Source organism: Natator depressus, chromosome 2 (genome assembly GCF_965152275.1).
Source record: "Natator depressus isolate rNatDep1 chromosome 2, rNatDep2.hap1, whole genome shotgun sequence".
Classification (NCBI taxonomy): Eukaryota; Metazoa; Chordata; order Testudines; family Cheloniidae; genus Natator; species Natator depressus.
The window spans coordinates 32,385,489-32,408,972 of NC_134235.1; the positions used below are offsets into that span (position 1 = coordinate 32,385,489).

The window sequence follows — 23,484 nt, forward strand, 5'->3', positions numbered from 1 at the left end:
TTATCAAGTTGAAAGTAGGGAAGTGTGTGTATGTGTAAACTAACTTAAAGGAGAGGATGTTACTGCTGTGAGGAGCTTACAGTCTAAACCAGGGATCAGCAACCTTTGGCACGCGGCCCGTCCCGGAAATCCGCTGATGGGATGCAACAGCTTGTTTACCTGCAGCATCCGCAGGTTTCCCGCGGTTTGCCGTCCCCAGCCAATGGGGGCTAGGGGAAGTGGTGCGGGTCGAGGGATGTGCTGGTTGCTGCTTCCCGCAGCCTCCATTGGCCTGGAACGGCGAACCACGGCCAGTGGGAGCTGTGATCGGCCAAACCTGTGGATGCTGCAGGTAAGCAAACTGTCCTGGCCCACCAGTGAATTTCCCTGACAGGCCGCATGCCAAAGGTTACCAATCCCTGATCTAAACAGTAGGGTTGCCAACTTTCTAATGGCACAAAACTGAACACCTTTGCCCTGCCCTGCCTCTGCCCCAAGGCCCCACCCCTTCTCTGAGGCCCATCCCCCCTCCCTCCATCACTTGCTCTCTCCCCCCTCACTCACTTTCACCGGGCTGGGGCAGGGGGTTGGAGTGCAGGGGGTGGGTGAGGGCCCTGGTGGGGAGTACAGGCTCTGGAGTGGGGCTGGGGATGAGGGGTTTGCTGTGCAGGACAGGGCTACGGGCTGGGGCCAAGCTGCTTCCAGGATCTCATGGATCCTGGAAGCCGCTGGCATGTCTCTTCTCTGGCTCCTAGGTAGAGGGGCCAGGGGGCTCTGTGCGCTGCCATACCCGCATGTGCCACTCCTTTAGCTCCCATTGGCCGTGGTTCCCAGCCTATGGGAGCTGCAGAGTCAGTGCTGGGGATGGGGCAGCGCGCGGAGTCCCTGTGGCCGCCCCTGCATCTAGGAATTGGACATGCTTGAAAACCGGATGCCTGGCAACGTTACTAAACAGACAACCAGTGCGAGAATGCACTGAGAGACCCAGAAGATGGTATTAACTTAGATCATGTGTGAGTTTTAGTTTTGTTTTATGATTAGGTGCTTGGACCCTGGAGAGGATGCACATGTAAGGTGAGGTGGTGGCCTTGGCGGGGGCGGATTAGGAGGTAGATGGGAGGGGGCAGTGGGCTGAGAAGAGGGGTGGGGCAAATATGGGATGTGCAAGTCACGCCTGCGCAGCTCCACTAATTAGGTGGGTGGCTCTTCATTTTCTCATGCGCAGCCGTCCAGGCCGCACACCTTAGAGGGCGCTATCTGCGGACCACCTGAATGGAGCTCAGTTTGAGAACCTGTGGACTAGGGTATAATTGTGATTGTTATGTTTTATGGGGAGTTGAAAGGAGACAACAGATGCAGTAAGACTCAGTATTGTTTCCCAAGAAATTGCCGCCATGAGTAAAAATTCATCAGCAGTAGCAGCAACAAAAGTTGGTGAAAACAAGCTTTGTGACACACAAATCACAGTGCCCCATTGTATACAAAACACTTGTAAACTGTATTCAGTCACTTAACACCAAGGCAGGCATTCTGTTTAGGTCAGCAGTTCTTAAACACTTTCATAGAGTTAACTATCTCTTTGAATATAAAGATTATACCACATAACAATAAAAGAATGGCCATACTGGGTCAGACCAGTGGTCCACATAGCCCAGTATCCTGTCTTCCAACAGTGACCAATGCCAGATGCTTCAGAGGGAATGAAAAGATCAGGGCAATTATCGAGTGATCCATCCCATCATCCATTCCCAGCTTCTGGCAGTTAGAAGCTTAGGACACCCAGAGCATGTGGTTGCATCCTTGACCATCTTGGTTAATAGCCATTAATAAATCTATCCTCCATGAACTTATCCAGTTTTTTTGAACCCTGTTATAGTCCCAGCCTTCGCAACATCCTCTTGCAAAGAGTTCCACAGGTTGACTGTGCATTGTACTTCCTTTTGTTTGTTTCAAACCTGCTGCTTATTAATTTCATTGGGTGACCCCCCTGGTTCTTGTGTTATGTGAAGGGGTAAACAACACTTCCTTATTCACTTTCTCCACACCAGTCACAATTTCATAGACCTCTATCATATCCCCACTGAGTTGTCTCTTTTCCAAGCTGAAAAGTCCCAGTCTTATTAATTTCTCCTCATCTAGAAGCTGTTTCATAACCTTAATCATTTTTTTGCCTCTCTCTGTGCCTTTTCGAATTCTAATATATCTTTTTTTAGACCCCCATCATTGTGTATGTATAGTTGGGATTATATTTTCCAATGTGCATTACTTTGCATTTATCAACCTTGAATTTCATCTGCCATTTTGTTGCCCAGTCACCCAGTTTTGTGAGGTCCATTTGTAACTCTTCGCAGTCTGCTTTGGATTTAACTGTGTTGAGTAGTTTTGTATCATCTACAAATTTTGCAACCTCACTGTTTACCCCTTTCTCCAGATCATTTATGAAAGTGTTGAACAGGCCCCAGTGGGGGGCAACACCATTTACCTCTCTCCATTCTAAAAACTGGCCATTTATTTCTACCCTTTGTTTCCTATCTTTTAGCCAGTTACTGATCCATGAGAGGACTTTCCCTCTTATCCCATGATTGCTTACTTTGCTTAAGAGCCTTTGATGAGGGATCTTTTCAAAGGCTTTTCCAAGTACACTATATCCACAGGATCACTCTTGTCCACGTCTGTTGAATGCCTCAAAGAATTCTAATATATTGGTGAGGTATATTGGCGAGGCTTTCCCTTTACAAAAACCATGTCGACTCTTCCCCAACAAATTATGTTCATTTATGTGTCTGGTAATTGTTTACTGTAGTTTCACCCAATTTACCTGGCACTGAAGTTATACTTACTGGCCCATAATTGTCAGGATGTCCTCTGGAGCCTTTTTTAAAAATTGGCATCACATTAGCGATCCTCCAGTTCTCTGGTACAGAAGCTCATTTAAATGACAGGTTATGTTCCACAGTTATCAGAGTAGCCGTGTTAGTCTGTATCAGCAAAAACAATGAGAGTCCTTGTAGCACCTTAGAGACTAACATTTTTGTTAGTCTCTAAGGTGCCACAAGTACTCCTCGTTATTTATCCCACAGTTAGTAGTTCTGCAATTTCACATTTGAGTTCCTTCAGAATTTTTGGGTCAATACCATCTGGTCCTCGTGACTTAATTTTGTTTAATCCTTTCCACATAGGCTCCTCCTTTCCCCAAAAGTTCCCCAGTTCCTAATAAACCTAAACCCCTCTTCTTTACACCGTCATCTCATCCACGCATTGAGACCCTACAGTTCTGCCTGTCTAACTGGCCCTGCACGGGGAACTGGAAGCATTTCAGAGAATGCTACCACAGAGAACTTTAGTCTGGACTTCAGTCTCTTACCTAGCAGCCTAAATTTGTCCCCCTAGGACCTCTATCTTCGTACTTATGTGTACCACAACCACTGACTCCTTTTCAGCACTGCACGTAAGCCTGTCTAGTCACTCGGTGATCACAGTTCTCCTGGTGATCACAAAGCCAACTCTCTATATTTCTAATGATTGAATCTCCCATGACTATTGCCTATCTCTTCCTAATAACTGGGATTCACTCCCATGGAGAAGTATCCTCAGTCCAAGAGGATACAATGACATCATCTGGAAGGAGGGGTCCAACTATGGGATCATTTCCCTCCGCTCTTGTTTTATGTTCTCCTTTGCTGAGACTTTCATCCTCCTCAACAGCACAGAGGCTGTCAGACTGTGGGGCGGTGGGACCACTCTGCTGTGTCCTGGAAAGTCTTATCTCTGTCTCCCTTAGCTCTTGCAATTCAGCCACTCTGGTCTCCAGAACTTGTACTCTGCCTCTAAAGGTAGTGTAATCATACATGCTACATTCAGTGTAATAAACTGGATAGCCCCCACTCTGCGGCTGGACTTTTGCCTGCATTCTTTTTGCTCCTGGAGATTTTTTTTTGGGGGGGGGGGTGGCCTAAATTCAGAGAACATTAAACAGGTGTATCTGGCTCTCACAGTTCTCTAAAACTCCCTCTCAAAACCCTGTTAGCTTCTCCTGGCTGCTTGCGCCTCTGGTATCTTAGGAGCTGGCTTTTTAAACCCCTGTTCTCCCTAGGTAGCCCTGCCCCCTAGTTAACGGTTAATGGATACTAAAGGGATTAGGGATCAAAGTTTCCTTTAGCAGCTCTCAGCTGAGCCTAGCAGACTGCTTTCCTTCCCATTTACTGTTGTGTAGCCCTGCAGCAAAAGCTTATGTGGGGAAAAAGTTGGGAAAATATTTAAAATGTATCTTAATATAACCTAGAAGCTGAGAGCAAGAAGGAGACTGAGCACCATGTGACCTGCATACACTTCAAAGATCACCAAAAGTCCATGGACTAGTTTGATAATCATTGATTTAGGTGGTAACAAACATTTCATCTCTACAACATAGAATATCAGAGTTGGAAGGGAACTTAGGAGATCATCTAGTCCAACCCCCTGCTCAAAGCAGGACCAATACCCAACTAAATCATCCCAGCCAGGGCTTTGTGAAGCCTGACCTTAAAAACCTCTAAGGAAGGAGATTCTACCACCTCCCTAGGTAATGCATTCCAGTGCTTCACCACCCTCCTAGTGAAATTTTTTTCCCTAATATCCAACCTAAAACCTCCCCCACTGCAACTTAAGACCATTACTCCTTGTTCTGTCATCTGCTACCACTGAGAACAGTCTAGATCCATCCTCTTTGGAACCCCCTTTCAGGGAGTTGAAAGCAGCTATCAAATCCCCCCTCATTCTTCTCTTCTGCAGACTAAACAATCCCAGTTCCCTCAGCCTCTCCTCATAAATCATGTGTTCCAGTTCCCTAATCATTTTTGTTGCCCTCTGCTGGACACTTTCCAATTTTTCCACATCCTTCTTGTAGTGTGGGGCCCAAAACTGGACACAGTACTCCAGATGAGGCCTCACCAATGTCGAATAGAGGGGAATGATCACGTTCCTCGATCTCCTGGCAATGCCCCTACTTATACAGCCCAAAATGCCGTTAGCCTTCTTGGCAACAAGGGCACACTGTTGACTCATATCCAGCTTCTCATCCACTAACCCCTAGGTCCTTTTCTGCAGAACTGCTGCCTAGCCATTCGGTCCCTAGTCTGTAGTGGTGCATGGGATTCTTCCGTTGTAAGTGCAGGACTCTGCACTTGTCCTTGTTGAACCTCATCAGATTTCTTTTGGCCCAGTCCTCCAATTTGTCTAGGTCCCTCTGTATCCTATCCCTACCCTCCAGCGTATCTACCTCTCCTCCCAGTTTAGTGTCATCTGCAAACTTGCTGAGGGTGCAATCTCCACCATCCTCCAGATCATTAATGAAGATATTGAACAAAACCAGCCTGAGGACCGATCCTTGGGGCACTCCACTTGATACTGGCTGCCAACTAGACATGGAGCCATTGATCACTACCCGTTGAGCCCAACGATCTAGCCAGCTTTCTATCCACCTTATAGTCCATTCATCCAGCCCATACTATTTTAACTTGCTGGCAAGAATACTGTGGGAGTCTGTATCAAAGCTTTGCTAAAGTCAAGGAATAGCACATCCACTGCTTTCCCCTCATCCACAGAACCAGTTATCATAGAAGGCAATTAGATTAGTCAGGCATGACTTCCCCTTGGTGAATCCATGCTGACTGTTCCTGATCACTTTCCTCTCGTGTCAGTGCTTCAGGATTGATTCCTTGAGGACCTGCTCCATGATTTTTCCAGGGACTGAGGTGAGGCTGACTGGCCTGTAGTTCCGCAGATCCTCCTTCTTCCCTTTTTTAAAGATGGGCACCACAGTCACCTTTTTCCAGTCATCCAGGACCTCCCCCGATCACCATGAGTTTTCAGAGATAATGGCTAATGGCTCTGCAATCACATCTGTCAACTCCTTTAGCACTCTCAGATGCAGCGCATCCGGCCCCATGGACTTGTGCTCGTCCAGCTTTTCTAAATAGTCCTGAACCACTTCTTTCTCCACAGAGGGCTGGTAACCTCCTCCCCATGCTGTGGTGCCCAGTGCAGTAGTCTGGGAGCTGACCTTGTTCGTGAAGACAGAGGCAAAAAAAGCATTGAGTACATTAGCTTTTTCCACATCCTCTGTCACTAGGTTGCCTCCCTCATTCAGTAAGGGGCCCACACTTTCCTTGACTTTCTTCTTGTTGCTAACATACCTGAAGAAAACCTTCTTGTTACTCTTAACATCTCTTGCTAGCTGCAACTCCAGGTGTGATTTGGCCTTCCTGATTTCACTCCTGCATGCCTGAGCAATATTTTTGTACTCCTCCCTGGTCATTTGTCCAATCTTCCACTTCTTGTAAGCTTCTTTTTTGTGTTTAAGATCAGCAAGGATTTCACTGTTAAGCCAAGCTGGTCGCCTGCCATATTTACTATTCTTTCTATACATCGGGATGGTTTGTCCCTGTAACCTCAATAAGGATTCTTTAAAATACAGCCAGCTCTCCTGGACTCCTTTCCCCCTCATGTTATTCTCCCAGGGGATCCTGCCCATCAGATCCCTGAGGGAGTCAAAGTCTGCTTTTCTGAAGTCCAGGGTCCGTATTCTACTGCTCTTCCTTTCTTCCTTGTGTCACGATCCTGAACTCAACCATCTCGTGGTCACTGCCTCTCAGGTTCCCATCCACTTTTGCTTCCCCTACTAATTCTTCCTGATTTGTGAGCAGCAGGTCTGCCCCTAGTTGGGTCCTCCAGCACTCGCACCAGGAAATTGTCCCCTACATTTTCCAAAAACTTCCTGGGATTATCTGTGCACCACTGTATTGCTCTCCCAGCAGATATCAGGGTGATTGAAGTCTCCCATGAAAACCAGGGCCTGTGATCTAGTAACTTCCGTTAGTTGCTGGAAGAAAGCCTCATCCACCTCATCCCCCTGGTCCAGTGGTCTATAGCAGACTCCCACCACGACATCACCCTTGTTGCTCACACTTCCTAACTTAATCCAAAGACTCTCAGGTTTTTCTGCAGTTTCAAACTGGAGCTCTGAGTAGTCACACTGCTCTCTTACATACAGTGCAACTCCCCCACGTTTTCTGCCTTGCCTGTCCTTCCTGAACAGTTTATATCCATCCATGACAGTACTCCAGTCATGTGAGTCATCCCACCAAGTCTCTGTTATTCCAATCACATCATAATTCCTTGACTGTGCCAGGACTTCCAGTTCTCCCTGCTTGTTTCCCAGGCTTCTTGCATTTGTGTATAGGCACTTGAGATAACTTGCTGATCGTCCCTCTTTCTCAGTATGAGGCAGGAGCCCTCTCCTCTTGTGCTCTCCTGCTTGTGCTTCCTCCCGGTATCCCATGTCCCCACTTACCTCAGGGCTTTGGTCTCCTTCCCCCGGTGAACCTAGTTTAAAGCCCTCCTCACTAGGTTAGCCAGCCTGCTTGCAAAGATGCTCTTCCCTCTCTTCGTTAGGTGGAGCCCGTCTCTGCCTAGCAATCCTCCTTGAAACATCATCCCATGGTCAAAGAATCCAAAGCCTTCTCTCCAACACCACCTGCATAGCTATTCGTTGACTTCCATGATTTGATGGTCTCTACCCAGGGCTTTTCCTTTCACGGGGAGGATGGATGAGAACACCACTTGCGCCTCAAACTCCTTTATTATTCTTCCCAGAGCTGCGTAGTCTGCAGTGATCCGCTCAAGGTCATTCTTGGCAGTATCATTGGTGCCCACGTGGAGAAATAGGAAGGGGTAGCAATCAGAGGGCTTGATGAGTCTCGGCAGTCTCTCCGTCACATTGTGAATTGTAGCTCCTGGCAAGCAGCAGACTTCTCGGTTTTCCCAGTCAGGGCGGCAGATAGATGACTCAGTCCCTCAAGGAGAGAGTCCCCGACCACCACCACCCGCCTCCTTCTCTTGGGAGCAGTGGTCATGGAACTCCCTTCCCTAAGACAGTGTATCTCATGCCTTCCAATTGGCAGGAGTCTCCTTCTGCTCCCTTCCCTCAGATGTATCATCTAGTCCACTCTCCACAGTAGTACCTGTGGAGAGAACATGAAAACGAACATCTCCCATCTGAGGATCTCAATGCAGTTTACAAATGCTAATGAACTCAGCCTTACAACAATCCTGTGAGATAAGAAATATGAGCACAGAGAGTTGACTTGCCCTGCCCAGGGTCACTCATGACTGAAAGCCACGAGACCTGGCTCTGATCCTTTCTTTCCTGTCTCCTACCCACCAGATCACCTTAAAGAACCAAATGCTCTGCTAGTTGCCTTCTTGCAACTGTGTACAACATATGAGTGGAGTGCTGTGGTTCTGTCTGGTGCTATTTGGAAGTATGTGCGGGAGGGCAGAAGACAGCAAGGGGGGAATGTGGTGTGCAGATGTGGGAGAGTGAGAGTAAAGCTTATCAGCTACTGGTTCCAGGGCTATAGGGGTTTTTTCATCTGTTGGTGAAGTCCACCATTGAACAATTTCTATTAATCCTTCTCATAGGATAAAAGTACCTAAGCACATTATGGCTGGGTGTGGGTATTTTTCATTTTAGAAAATATGGCAATTTAATGTAACCCTCATGCTCCTGGCAAGTTGCCATTGTAGTCTGCTGTGCTGAAAAATGTTTGACACCCCAAAAATCTTTTCCTTCTTTTGCATAATGTTTCTCTTTGCTTTCAGTAAGCCAGGTTTGAACTGGCAAATTTCAGTTAAAGCCTGTGGCCAATTTAAGATTTAAAATAGACTTTTCAAGACATTCTCATTTCAGAAGCCTCTAAAGCCATCCTTCCTCTGCTAACCTGCTGTGTTGAATCAGTGCCTGGGAAATAATTTGACAGAGGGTGGTGTTTTTTGTGCAGCTGGAGAGAGGTAGTGATGAAAGCTGGCATGGAGGTAGGAATAATGCAATAAAGGCCTTTCAGAATCACTTCTCCTAAGTTGCGTAAGGCGTAGAGATTGAGAACAAGAGGAAGTAGACGTCCATTTGGTCATATGATGCCTTCTTTTGGCATTTAGGCAGGAACCTAGTTGCTAGATTTATTGCACCATCATTTTTATTGTAGAAAAAAGAACATAAATCTGACAAAGACACAGCGGTTGGTAGTGACCTAGAATTGTTACTCTCTGAAAGTTGTTTCCTGGCCCATGTGGAGATAAATTGGTTTCAGTCCACTCTGAATAGTAATTAGGAAGGCCAAAAAAGAATTTGAAGAACGGTGAGCCAAAGACTCAAAAAGTAACAGCAAAAATGTTTTTAAGTACATCAGAAGCAGGAAGCCTGCTAAATAATCAGTGGGGGCAGTGGACGATAAAGATGGTAAAGGAGCACTCAAGAGGGATAAGGCCATTGTGGAGAAACTAAATGAATTCTTTGCATTGGTCTGTGAGGGATGATTCCCCAACTTGAGCCATTCTTTTTTAGGAGGACAAATCTGAGAAACTGCCCCAGATTGAGATTTCATTAGAGGAGGTTTTGGAGCAATTTGATAAATTAAACAGTAATAAGTCACCAGGGCCAGATGGTATTGACCCAAGAGTTATGAAGGAACTCAAATACGAAATTGCAGAACTACTGACTGTGGTACATAACACGTAAATCAGCTTCAGATGACTAATGAGCTACTAATTAAAAAAAAACAAACAAACAACAACACTTCAGAGGCAATCCTGGCAATTACAGGCTGGTAAGCCTAACGTTAGTACCAGGCAAACTGGTCGAAACTATAGTAAAGAATGGAATCATCAGACACATAGATGAACATGATTTGTTGGGTAAGAGTTAACATGGTTTTTGTAAAGGGAAACCATGCCTCACCAATCTACTAGAATTCTTTGAGGGGGTCAACAAGCATGTGGACAAGGGGGATTGTGTGGATATAGTGTACTTAGATTTTCAGAAAGCCTTTGACAAGGTCCATCGCCAAAGGCTCTTAAGCAAAGAAAGCTGTCATGGGATAAGAGGGAAGGTCCTCTCATGGGTCAGTAACTGGCTAAAAGACAGGAAACAAAGGATAGGAATAAATTATCAGTTTTCAGAATGAAGAGAGGTAAATAGTGGTGTCTTCCAGGGGTCTTTACTGGACCAGTCCTATTCAACGTATTCATAAATGATCTGGAGAAAGGGGTAAACAGTGAGGTGGAAAAATCTGTAGATGATACAAAACTACTCAAGATAGTTAAATCCAAAGCAGACTGCAGTGAGTTACAAAGGCCCTCACAAAACAGGGTGACTGGGCAACAAAATGGGAGATGAAATTCAATGTTGATAAATGCAAAGTAATGCGCATAGAAAAACATAATCCCAACTGTACATATGAAATTATGGGGGTCTAAATTAGCTGTTACCACTCAAGAAAGAGATCTGGGAGTCATGGTGAATAGTTCCCTGAAAATACCCACTCAATGTGCAGTGGCAGTCAAAAAAGTAAACAATGTTGAGAATCATTAGGAAAGGGATAGATAATATGACACATAATATATGGCCTCTATATAAACGCATACTATGCTCACATCTTGAATACTGCATGCAGATTTGATTGCCCCATCTCAAAAGAGATATACTGGAATTGGAAAAGGTACAGAAAAGGGCAAAAAAAATGATTAGGGCTATGAGATGGCTGCCATATGGAGGAGAGATTAAGACTGGGACTGTTCAGCTTAAGGGGAGGATATAATAGAGGTCTATAAAATCATGACTGATGTGGATAAAGTAAATAAGGAAGTGTTATTTACTCCTTCGCATAACAGAAAAACTAGGGGTCACCAAATGAAATAAATAGGCAGCAGGTTTAAAACAAAAGGAAGTACAACTTCACACAGTGCAGTCAATCTGTGGAACTCTTTGCCAGAGGATGTTGTGAAGGCCAAGACTGTAACAGGGTTCAAAAAAGAACTAGGTAAGTTCATGGAGGATAGGTCCATCAATGCCTATTAACCAGGGTGGGCAGGGATGGTGTCCCCTGGCCTCTGTTTGCCAGAAGCTGGGAATGGGTGACAGGGGATGGATCACTTGATGATTACCTGTTCTGTTCATTCCCTCTGAAGCACCTGGCATTGGCCACTGTCGGAAGAGAGGCTATTGGGTTAGACTGACCTTTGGTCTGACCCAGTATGGCTGTTATGTTCTTAGATATTCATGTCTCAAAACTCCATCACAACTGGTCATGAATGCAACTATTGTTGAGATTTTCATCAGAGACACCAAGATATGACTACACAGAGACTGTGCTACCTTTGTACCCCAAGAGTTGGTCTCTTCAAGCAAGGCAGATGTGTGGGGAAGTTTGCACTGCCATTATCTGTACTGTACCTGTTGTCTAGATGGAGGATTTCAGTGCCCTCAATATGGACCTTTTCACGAGTCATATAAATGCATGTCAGAACACTGGCATCAGTGTCTTTTTTAAAAAATTGCATTGGCATTATAGAGGAAATGGCACTTGCAGAAGTCCAGCAGGATGAACTCTGTGTGTGTCTGTTTCAGGGTATTGGTCTTCTGCTGTGCACTGCTGCTCTCATGGGCTTGCATGCTCAGGTTGAAGCTAGATTGTGGTCCATGGATTTTACTTGTGCTACTGTGACTAATCCGATTTCTCTTGGGCTCTAGTTGCATGTATAATCATGCATTTCATTAATCTGGTGTGTAAGTTTATCAAATAGCATCACACACTAATGTAAAAAAAAAACGAGATTGCATTTCTAGTAAGTATAAGTTAGACAGACACTTCCTTTTCCACTGCAGATGTGTTAAAATCTGCACACCCTATTGTAAGTTTTTTCCTTCCCAAACTATTTGTATTGATGCAGTAGATAAACAACATTTTTGTGTGTTTTCTCCAGGAAAACCATTTCCAAAACTATTAAAATTTATTGTTTTATTTTGCAGCTAGCTATGGACCAAATCCAATTTGCAAAGGATGTTTGTCTTGCTCAAAGGATAATGGGTGCATCAGATGCCAGCATAAACTGTTTTTCTTTCTTCGACGAGAAGGAATGAGGCAATATGGAGAATGCTTGCATTCCTGCCCATCAGGGTACTACGGACTCAGAGCGCCAGATATGAACAGATGTTCAAGTAAGTTTTTGTTCTATCTTTATGGCTGTTTTATTGATATAGACAATAGTTCATTCATGGGTGACTCCATTTTTATGATGTATTGCAAAATATAACAATGATATTTTCACAGATGTCTCAAGATCATCATAAACATTCTTTCCTAAAGGAATCCCCAGTTAACTCATTCCAGGATGTACACCATTCAGCACAATCAGTGCACTGTTGCCCAGGGAATTATTACCTTTTTGTTCCCTTAGTTGGGGGATGCACAGAGAATGAGGTAATGTGGATCTAAACATTTCTCATTTTAATGAGCAACTTCTTATTAAATTAAAAAGGACTAAGAATTAATTTAGTAATGTCTCATGTACTTTCTAGCCTAGGATATGTACATGTATACTGGTGGGCAAAACAGATATCAGACTCGAAGGGACCTTAAGAGGTCATGTCATCCAGAGCTCTGAGCTGAGGCAAGACCAAATGTACCTAGATCATCCCTGACAGGTGTTTGTCTAACCTATTCTTAAACCTCCAATGATGGGGACTCCTCAACCTCCCTTGGAGTCCTGTCATAAGCCTAACTCTTATAGTTAGTTTTTTTCCTAATATCTAACGTAAATCTCCCTTGCTGCAGATTAAGCTGATTACTTTTTATCCTACCTTCACTGGACATAAAGAACAATTGATCCCCATCCTTTTTCTAACAGCCCTTAAAATATGTGAATACAGTTATCAGGTCCTCCCACAGTCTTCCTTTCTCTAGACTTAAGATGTCCAATTTTTTACACCTTTCCTCAGAAGTCAGGTTTTTTAAAACCTTTCCTCATTTTTCTTGTTTTCCTCTGGACTCTCTCCAATTTGTTAATATCTTTCTTAAAATGTGGCATATAGAACTGGTCACAGTACTCCAGCAGAGGCGTTATCAGTGCTAAGCAGAGCAGGACAATTAACTCTGACATCTTACATACAACACTGCTTTTAATACATCCTAGAATGATATTAGGCTTTTTGCAGCTGGATCATGTTGTTGACTCATTCTGTTTGTGGTCCACTATAAAACCCAGATCCTTTTCAGCATTACTACTGCCTACCCAGTTATCCCCCATTGTGTATTTGTGCATTTAGTTTTTTCTTCCTAAGTGTAGTACTTTGCACTTGTCTTTACTGAAGTTTTCATCTTGTTGATTTCAGACCAATTCTCTCATTTGCCAAGGTCATTTTGAATTTTAATTCTGTCCCACAAATTGCTAGCAACCCCTCCCAGCTTGGTTTCATCAGCAAATTTTATAAGCATACTCTCTACTCCATTATCCAAGTCAAGGAATGAAAATATTGTACTGGGCCCAGGACTGACCTGAACAGTACCCTATTAGATACATTCCCCCAGACTGATAGAAAACCACTGACAACTACTTTGAGTATAGTCTTTCAATCAGTTGTACATTCATCTTATAGTAATTTCATCTCATTCACATTTCCCAAGTTTGCTTATGAGACTGTTGATGTGGGACTGTGCCAAAACCAGTTTAATATATTGTTGGAACATTTGCCCATTTGTGCTAGTGGAGCAATAGAGCATATTTTTATAGAAAATGTTGATATGGTTTTAAAAGCGTCAGTAATGCCAAACATAACACTCTAAATACTACAGCCAAATGTAACAGCTCCAAAATTATGGAAATTGTGAATTTCAAGACTAATTTTCTTTGCTAGATGCAACTGATTTATGCATTTTGAACTTGGAAGGCTATTTTAAAAAGTTTTTCTGGTCATGGTGAGTCGTGTAATTCAAGGATGGTTTGTGTACAGGAATGGACACAGTTACTGGTGGGGCAGGAAGACCACTAATCTCACTTTAAATTAACATGAATTCTTTCTTGAATATTTGAGGTATGAATGAACAATATATTGAGGACATAAAGCTGAATGGTTCTGTGTAATCTTTGCTGTAGAAAAGGAAATACCCAGGAGAGGAACAATGTTTTGTTTTCCCCCTAACCTCTGAATAGAAGAATCTCAGAAGGAAATAAGCTCCCAGGAAAGTCTACTATTTCTACTGGGGAATAAAATGAAGCCCATCACCTCAGTGTATTGGTTCTACATTAGCTGACTAAGACAAGCCCCTCTTGAATCTTTCAGTTTAATATGTGCCTAAACTGACATTTGCCATTCCGCTTTGGGAATTTACAAGAGTGTGGTGACTCACTATTCTTTTCACCTTTGACTAGGTACTCAGACATTACATAACTCTTCTTTCCATCTCATACGTCAGGTCCCTTCTCACCAAGTTGCCAAATCGCAACATCCCCAAAGTCATCATTTCATCTCCATGGTTCACCAAAGACACACTGTAGGCTCCCAGTTCCTTAGCGGTCACCTCTCTTGGTTGGAAACCTGCATCTCTCTCTCCCTCCTGATGGGTTTTTCCCCTGGTGAACAGATCCTGGCCTACATTGTAATATCCCCAGCAAGCCAGACTGCCTGAACAGGCCACCATCTGCACTTCATTTTCTCTTTGAAGGCTATGAACAGCTTAATTGCCAGCAGTTATAAGTTACCACCCAGCTCTTTATAAGCAGGCACATTTAATCTTAAGGTGAAAGCATTACCAAGAAAACATTTTATATATGGATTTATAGTTCCTATATACATGATAAAAGCTTACCAGAGGTCCTCCATCAGTCTTATGGGCCTCAGTAGGCCAAAGGTCTTTCAGCCTCTACCAGGAAGCATTTCCCCCCTTGAACAGAAGGTCCTGTCCATTTGCCAGATCAGGAAGAAGGCCCTGAATCAGTTTAAAGTCAGGCTATTTATCCAAAAGTCCTTTCTTAGTCTGTTGGTTGTCTCTGGAGAATCCTGTTTGAACCGGTATGTGCACACCTCTCTAGGTGATGGTACTTCTCTGGAGCAGTTATAACCCGAGTGAATTTTTTGAATCACTTCCCCCCCCCCCCCACACACACACACTCCATTCTTAGCTCCTGGAGGACCTGAGCTCACTCTCCCTGTATAGGGTCTACTCACCCCTTGTGGCTGCATCTGGAGATTAGCTCTGCCCTGTCTGACACTCCCTTCCTTACCTCACTCACACAGCAGCCCCTCTTGCTCTCTAGGTGTAGCAGTACTTCCTCTTCATGGCCTGGCCCTCCAGCAAAGTCACTATACAGTTTTCCTCTTCTGGGGTAACAAAGTCTTCCCAGACCAGCTGTCTGGGTGCCATTCCAGGCAGTCTTCCAAGTCAAGACTGTACCACTTTCTCAGTGACTGGTAGGGGAAGCCAGACCCAACCTCTGCTCTGGATTCCAGCCCAGGGACCGTACAATCTGCAGCCAAGGTCTGCACTGTCTGAATCCCTTCTGCCATTTACCAGGGCTTCTTCCTACTTTGCCTTCTGCAGGCTTTCTTCTCCACCCCCACCAGGGGTAAACCCTTTCCTCAGGATCAGAATCACAGGGCTTCTTCTCCCCTGCCCCCTGGGTTTCCTCCTCTCCGCACTAGACCCAGAGATTTCAACCCTGCAGCCCCCTTCTGTTCTCACCTTCTGGCTTTACACAAGCCCTGCCCACTCCTACCCAGATGGGCTCCATCTTCAATTAGTGCTTGTCAGTCAATTCTACCTCTTCCCCAGATGCAGCCCACTAGGTTAATTACCCCTTCTGAGACACTTTAACCCATTCAGGGGTGGTGTGTGGTGAACACCCCATCATACCACCACCCTCCCCTCCCAGCCCCCCACATTGAATTACGTACAGTCCCTAGACCACAATGATACATACATTTAATACAGTCAGATCTCCCAAAGATATTGCAGGAAATGTCACAATCATCACCAGTCCCATCTGCCTTAAATAAAAATAATGTTTAGCACAGAGTAGACGTTAATGAGCAATTACAAAATAAACAAGTGTTTAATAAATATATCTAGTTAATTTACTATATTAAGAAATGCCTCCCAGTACAAGCTTGTGTTACAAAATATCTAAACTTTACTTCAAATAAACAGCTAAGTTTCTTGGCTAATACTCATATAGAATAACCTATGGAATGCTATACTAAATTCTCCTGAAATCTATATAGCAACTACAACTCATAGCAAGACATCAGCAGATACAGTGACCAGTTGGAGGAAACAGTCAACTTGAAATCAAATCAATTTTTTTTTAAGTTTGTAAAAAGTAGTTTTAGGTACTTCTGTTATTGTTTCCTTTAATTAAAAAAAATGGCTTTAATTTAAAAAATGAAAAGAGGTTAGTCTAGTATGTGGTCTAAAAAAGTATTTGGGATTTTGAAAATAAAATTTAACTGCCAGGAATCTGAGGTTTTAGATAAAATCTACTTTGCAGGCGCCTTATTTCCCCCCCCCCAACAAAAGCATGATAAGCATTTCGACACATCCTTCTTATTTTGTAACTTATTGGCCTAACTCTGTATCATTTCAGGAGGACTGCCATAGATCTGTCTGGAAGCTAAAAATCCTGGCAATGATTTTAATTAAGATTCCTGAATCTGGAGTCAATTTAGATTTAAGAAGACAATTGTATATTTGTAAAATACTAATTTATGTCTGAAAAGATACTTCTTGTGGCTTGACAAGTATTTAAAAGATGGCTGTTAATAATGAATCCATGTTTTCACATAATTGAGCTATATTACTAAGTGTTTATTAAAGAATTCTCACAATGGCAAAATTCTCATTCTTCTAAAGCGGCTCCCAGTGAAGCAGTAGGTTCATTTTAACTCCCAGACACTGATGTATCCACTGGGTTTGCAGACTCTTCAATAAGAGACTGCCGTAAGCCGCTGTCAATGGCCCATAGGGTGTTTACATTTGTATCTTGAAGAATGAGCTGCAGGTGCCTAGGCCATTTTTACTAAGGAGTTTAGATAGACCCCCGGCTTTTAAATTTTTTTGCCTGAAGTTTTAAGTTAAGCTGGGGGAGGAGGGGGAGGCTTCAGTCTCTGACCTCCTTTCTGGTCACCAAACTTTCTAGTTCTCATTTTGCTCCTTGCTCTTCACAGTTTATTTTTCATTCATTTCCCTCTCTCTCCAAAACCAGCCAAAGCTCACAGCATTCCTCCTTTTCTTGTCCTCTCTCCCTTCCCAAAGGGACACTACTTAATCCTTCTCCATCCCCCTCATCAGCTTCTCCTTCATTCCCCAATTTCTTGTCAGTCTAGGCTAGTCTACATTACAAGCACAACATCGGCACAACTGCGCCGATGCAGCTGCGCTGCTGTAGCATGTCTGGTAAAGACACTCTATGCTGATGGGAGAGAGCTGTCCCATCGGCATAATTACTCCACCCCCACAAAAGGCAGAAGCTATGTAGGGGGGAGACCGTCTCCTGCTGACATAGCACCGATGTGGACAGTGCTTAGGTTGCTGTATCTTGCATCACTCGGGGGAGGGGGTATTTTTCACACCCCTGAGTGACATGAATTTTATTGACATAAGCTGTAGTGTAGACCTGCCCCTTGTCTCCCACTTGCTATTCTTGCCTCTCTCCCTCCTTCTGCTGCATATACAGTAGATTTCTCCCCACTCTCTTTCCTCCCTGCCTTCCATCAAACAGTCCTCAATGTTGTCCCTTCCACACATGCAACTCCCCTCACACACGCACTCTTTCACCTCCCTGTCTCCCTTCTCTCCCCCGCCTCAAATTCTCCCTACTTTTGTCTGTCTCCCACATGCAGCTGTGGGCTAATACCATGTTAGCTATGAATAGCTTTTAATAACGTTGGTGGTGATTGGCCAGCAGCTGTTTTTTTTTGCCTTCTCATCACACATTTCTTTAAAGTAACCTTGTTATGAAGAGAGGGTAGGATTGACTATTCAATGACACTATGTACATTTAAAAACAAAACAACACAACAACAGCCGTCCCCCAGAAGCTAGATTTTTCATGAAAAAAGGTAGAGGCAGTATGATTGTTTACAAGTAGCCTTTTTTTAGAATTGAAATAGCATTTTCTGATCTTAAAATTCATTATGCTGTGCTTATTAGAACGGAAACCTACATTTGCAGGCCTTTCTTTCTCTAAACCTAAATGCAAATATAGATTAAAGCATTTGGAATTTAGGCCTCTCAAGTACTCTGTATTATGTAGAGCACTTTGGATTCCGCTGTGGGTTCTAAACATATTCCAGCATGACCTTTGCTTATTCCATGTTTTTTGTAAGCGCAATTCAGCTAATTTTGTATTACCAAACTAGCTGTAAATTGACCACGGAATGATTGTTCTCGCATCAGGTGACCCTTCCCCCATTCACTGTGGGTATTTCTACACAGCACACTAAGCCCAGGCTCTGGCTCAGGTTTAACCCAAACACACCTTCTGTCCACACAGATATTAGTCTGAGTCATGTCCAGAGGGGTTCCTGGCATGATAGGGGGTGGGTCAGAGCTTGTGTTCCACTGTAACACAAGTCAAAGCCCACACATTTTGCAGCGTGCACATAGCTAGGGTTGCCAACTTTCTGACTGCAGAAAACCGAACACCCTGGCCCCACCCCTGCCCCTTCTCTGAAGCCCCGCCCCTGATCACTCCATTGCTCGCTCTCCCTCACCCTCACTCACTTTCACTGGGCTGGGGCAGGGGGTTGGGGTGTGGGAGGTGGTGAGGGCTCTGGTGTGGGGCTGAGAATGAGGGGTTTGGGGTACAGGAGGGGGCTCTGGCTTGGCGGTTCAGAGCCCAGGAAGGGGTGTGGTCTCAGAGAGGGAGTCAGGGCATGTGTGGGGGACTCTGGGCTGGGGTTGAGGTGCAGAAGCAGGCTCCAGTTGGGGGTGCGGGCTCTGCGGGGGGCGGGGATGAGGGGTTTGGGGTATGGGAGGGGGGTCAGAGTTGGGGGGCATGAGGCCCCCTGCTGGGGGGTGCGGGATCTGGGGTGGGGCTGGGGATGAGGGTTTTGGGATGGAGGTGGGGATCTGGGCTGGGGCCAGGGGGTGTGGGGTGCAGGCTCTGGGAGGGAGTTTGGGTGAGGGAGGGGGCGCAGAGCTGGAGTAGGGGGTTGTGGTGTGGGAGGGGGTGAGGGGTGCGGGCTCCGGGTGGCGCTTACCTCAGGTGGCTCCCAGAAGCAGCTGGCATGTCCCGCTGGCTCCTAGGCAGAAGCGTGGCCACCCCCGCCTGCGGGCACCACCCCCACAGCTCCCGTTGGCTATGGTTCCCGGCCAGTGGGAGCTGTGATGCCACCACTTGAGGCAGATGCAGCATGTGGTGCCCCTGTGGACACCCCTGTGCCTAGTAGCCGGACATCCCAGCTGCTTCCAGGAGCTGCACAGAGCCAAGACAGGCAGGGAGTCTGCCTTAGCTCTGCTGCGCCACCGACCAGACTTGTAACAGCCCGGTCAGCAGTGCTGACTGGAGCCGCCAGGGTTCCTTTTTGACCGGGCGTTCCAGTCAAAAACCAGACACCTGGGAACTTTAGATACAGCTCAAGTACAGGCCACCAGACTTTGATCTGGAGAGTCTGCACACAGTATCCCACAATCCTCTGAGCTGTACTTCCCAGCCCTTCAATTCCAAAACTTATCACTTGCTTCCCAGGAACAGGAAGCAATCTCTTGGTTGAAATGCAGCTGCTTGGCATTTAGCCCTTCATTTCCACATGGCCTACTCAAATTGGAAAAATAATCAGCACTAGGAATTAAGTTAGAGAAAATGATCACCAAAACACAGGCTCCATGCACTGGGATCTGGAATTAACTTAAGATCTGAATTTGTAGTTTGAATGTGTCCACTCTTGATTCAGTCTTAAAAAATGACAAACGTAACAGTCCCTTAATGCCTGTTGTCTTTTAAAAGCAGACTTAGCATTTTACTATTAGAGACAAGAAGACAAAACAGATCAGAAAAATTTATTAATATCACTTTGGTTCCTCTGTTTATTACCCTTGAATGCCACTGTAATTTGAGCATGATTTGCTAGTACAGCCTTTGTTCACCACAATTTTTTAATGCCCCATTTATGTAATTGTCTATAAATATTAATTTTATTCCCCGAGGATTTATTTTCTGGCCTTCGAATAAACTGGCACTGAAAATTTAGGTCAGTGTTAATGGGATTATTAAGGCTGAACTCTAATATTTTATAACTGGGATCTAAGGATATTTCTCATGGCAGATGATCAATTTGACCTTAAGCAGTCCTATTTGGAACAGAATGAAACTTGTCAGGAAACACTATCACCTGTGAAAAAATTGATGAATTTTGATATGCAAAGCATTGTGGATAAAATTTTCAAAAACACCGTAGTCCCATTTTCAAAAGTGACTTGGGCACTTGGAGCATAAATCTCATTGAAAGCCAGGACTTAGGTTCCTAAATCATGTAGCTGTTTTTGAATTTCTCCCTTGTGACAATACTACAAAGTTAGACCGTCTTAAGTTTCCGTATACAGGCTCTTCCCTGATTATGATTTTGTCTTCCCCTCTGCTGCTTCTTCCCTTTTGAAAAAGGAGAAAATTCTGACCTAAGGAGATGAGTTAGAGTCCAATCAGCAGTCTTCTGTTAGTCATTTGACCCTACTGAGTCAGTGGGTATAGCTTCTGGTGGTTGGGTATTAACAGCAATTCCCTTATCATGAGCCAGTGCAGTGGATAAAGCTCATGCTTGGTGGGCCTGGGTTCAAGATCTCTAGTAGCCAACTTGTGTAGCGGGTGTGCTGTGGCTGCATCAAGGATGAGGAATGTCACTGTGTACTACTCTCTAGTGATCCTTGGCTGCTGATGGCCCTTTTGGGGCTATTATAAATTATGGTGAGGATTGCCCCCCAGCAATCCTAAGGCTCATGGGAGTGTACTGTGCTGAGTGGCAGTGTGATACAGCTGAGTATCTGGGTATTAGAACTCTTAAAATAGTGCATAAATGGTTTTTCATTATTCTCCTCTTCCCCTCTCAAATTGAATCTGGACTAGGTTACATGGTAAGAGTCTGGTAATCAGAATCAGCCATCTTCATTAGGAAAAAAAAAAGAAAGAAAGAAAGAAAGAAAGTGAACTGGAGCCGCTCTAAGTGGAAATCTCAATTAAACCTTAACTATGGAGCTGCTACCAGTGCCTCCATAATAGAATTATAACATTGGGGACTTTGCGGTAATACAATAAAACAAAAACTCAAACCAAACCAAAAAAAAAAAAAACCACCACCACTCTCAAAAAACTCTGAACTGCCAAAAAAGGCAAAGTAAAGGATGGAAATAAGATAGGAGTTTTGAATTATGATCAAGAAACTGAAATGGAATAGAATGATTAATTTAATTTTTAAACATGCTCTTTGCAAATGTTCTGTTAAACCAAACCAGGGAAGGTTTTAAGCGAGTTTCCATAAAATCAGGCGAAGTGAAAATTCATCTAGCAAGAATATAATACTTTTATCAAAGGGTGCTTTTAGCAAGTGATTTTTCATTTAAAACAACAGTACACAAATGAGTCATAAGTTTAAGGCCAGAAGGAACCACCAGATCTAGAAATGAAATCAACTTCAAAACATGTTATTCCCTCCTCATTTTGTAAGTAATAGTTAATGCATTATTTCAAGTGTACATTTGCGTCACTTGGATGTGAGGGAGGGTCACATGATGCTAATTTTTCTTTTCATGTTCTGTTCTGCACCTCACCATTGGACTAAATTATTTGGAAAGACCTTGATGTCCTTTCAAACTGTCTTGTGTATGTGGGCAAGAAGCAAATGTTTTTATGAATATTTAAACATACTGGACATTTGATTCAAGCATTGCAATTAATGAAATATTTGCAATGCATGTTGAATATAACAAAAGTGCATTGCAATTAACTGTTACAGGACTGTCATCAGAGCAAGTCACTTTATGGCCTCATCTTGAAAGTGCTCGTTAACCTGGGAGAGGCTCTGCAGGGTCAGGCTCTTAATTTGCAGTACACGTGCATTGTAGATTAAGTATTAAGAGCATAGTCCTTAACCCAGACAAAATTCCTGCCATTATTAGTTATAATAATAAATATTTCTGTTATCTTCCAACCAAGGATCTCAGTTTATTTTGTGGACATGAAGCAATTTAGGTTGACTTTAACAGGAGTTTTGTCTGAGTAAGGACTGTGGAAATCTATTTCCTGCAGGGAGTAGCTAACTCAGGATCAGGGTTGATGGGTGGAAGCTGATAGCCAGTGAGAACATGTATCACTTCCTAGCCTTCTCCCCATACACAGATGCTAGGCCCCTAGATATCCATTCAGGCATAAAAGTAGAGGAAATGATACAGCAGTGCAGCTGACTATCCCCTTTTTGGCAACTAAATTTTGGGTAAGCACCCAAACCTTTGGGCATTTATCTAAACAGAGGATCTGAATGTCATTTTGAGGCTCCCCTGGGACTAATGCTAACAGCAGACTACGCACATAGAAAGACTGAATGGTCATGGGTTAGGGGATTAGCCTGGGATCCGGAAGACCTATGTTCAATTTCCTGTTCTGCCACAGATTCCCTGTGTGACCTTGGGAAAATAACTTAGTCTCTTGGGGTTCCAGCTGTACAATGGAGAGATGCACTTCCTTACTTCACAAGGAGTTTGTGAGGATAAATACATTAAAAGATTTTGAGCGTCTCAGATACTACAGTAATGGGAGCCATGAGGCTATGTCTGCACTGAGTTATGGGTGTGATTCCTCTGCCCGTGTACACATACTCACGCTAGCTCTAATTTAGCTAGTTTGAGTATAAGTAGCAGTGCAGCCAGGGTAGCACGGGAAGTGGCAGTGGATGCACGGCTTAGCTGTGCTAAGTACATACCCACGGGGTTTCCGGCAGGTTTGTACTTGTTATGGCTCAGCCGTACCTCCACTACCACCACCAATGCTACCCTAACTACACTTTATGAAAGCTAGCATGAGTATGTGCACACAAACAGAGAATCACACCCCTAGCTCACAGTGTAGACGTAGCCTAAGATAGATAGATCTGTAAAAGGGAGGTAGAGCCTGAAGAGCCATTGCTTCCACGTGGCAGCTGTATTATTACATATTGTATGTTGAAGACCTCTCAGTAAGCTAATTTTGAGCTCTGCATATGTAACCTTTGGATGGGCTAGAGTTCACTTCTTTTCCTGTCTCCAGTGCCCTAAAAAAACCAACCCAACTCCCACAGAAAGTAGCTGGAGACCCAGAGATCAGTCTCTAAGGATTTTCAGCAAGGATTGCACAGGGTGAACCTCTCCACATTCAAGTCCCAAAAGGAACTAAAGAAATGAATTTAATTAAATAACTTTATAAAATCTTATGAAAAAGAAACAACTAATAATCACACTTTTACAGCATGACATGGCTATTTTATAATCCCCAGACATTACTTTTACAGTTATATATAAACACAAATAAAGAAAACAAATTAAAATCTGAACAGTTCAGTCCCCACAGAAATACAGGGAGAAGACATTGAGAGTTCCCAAAAGCTTAGGTTTTGTTCACCTAAGTCTCAGTTACAGTCTTTGATCACCAAATCTATAGAGTCTGCTGAGT

General features: G+C 44.0%; 1 protein-coding gene across 4 annotated transcripts in view; it reads left to right on the forward strand.

Moving 5' to 3' along the window:
• RSPO2 (R-spondin 2) overlaps positions 1 to 23,484 on the forward strand; it is a 159,586-nt gene that overhangs the window by 56,183 nt on the left and 79,919 nt on the right. For all 4 annotated transcript variants that reach the window (XM_074942977.1, XM_074942978.1, XM_074942979.1 and 1 more), the window contains one exon: positions 11,825 to 12,013. In XM_074942977.1, the coding sequence (XP_074799078.1) occupies positions 11,825 to 12,013 (189 nt within the window). The remainder of the gene's footprint in view (positions 1 to 11,824; positions 12,014 to 23,484) is intronic.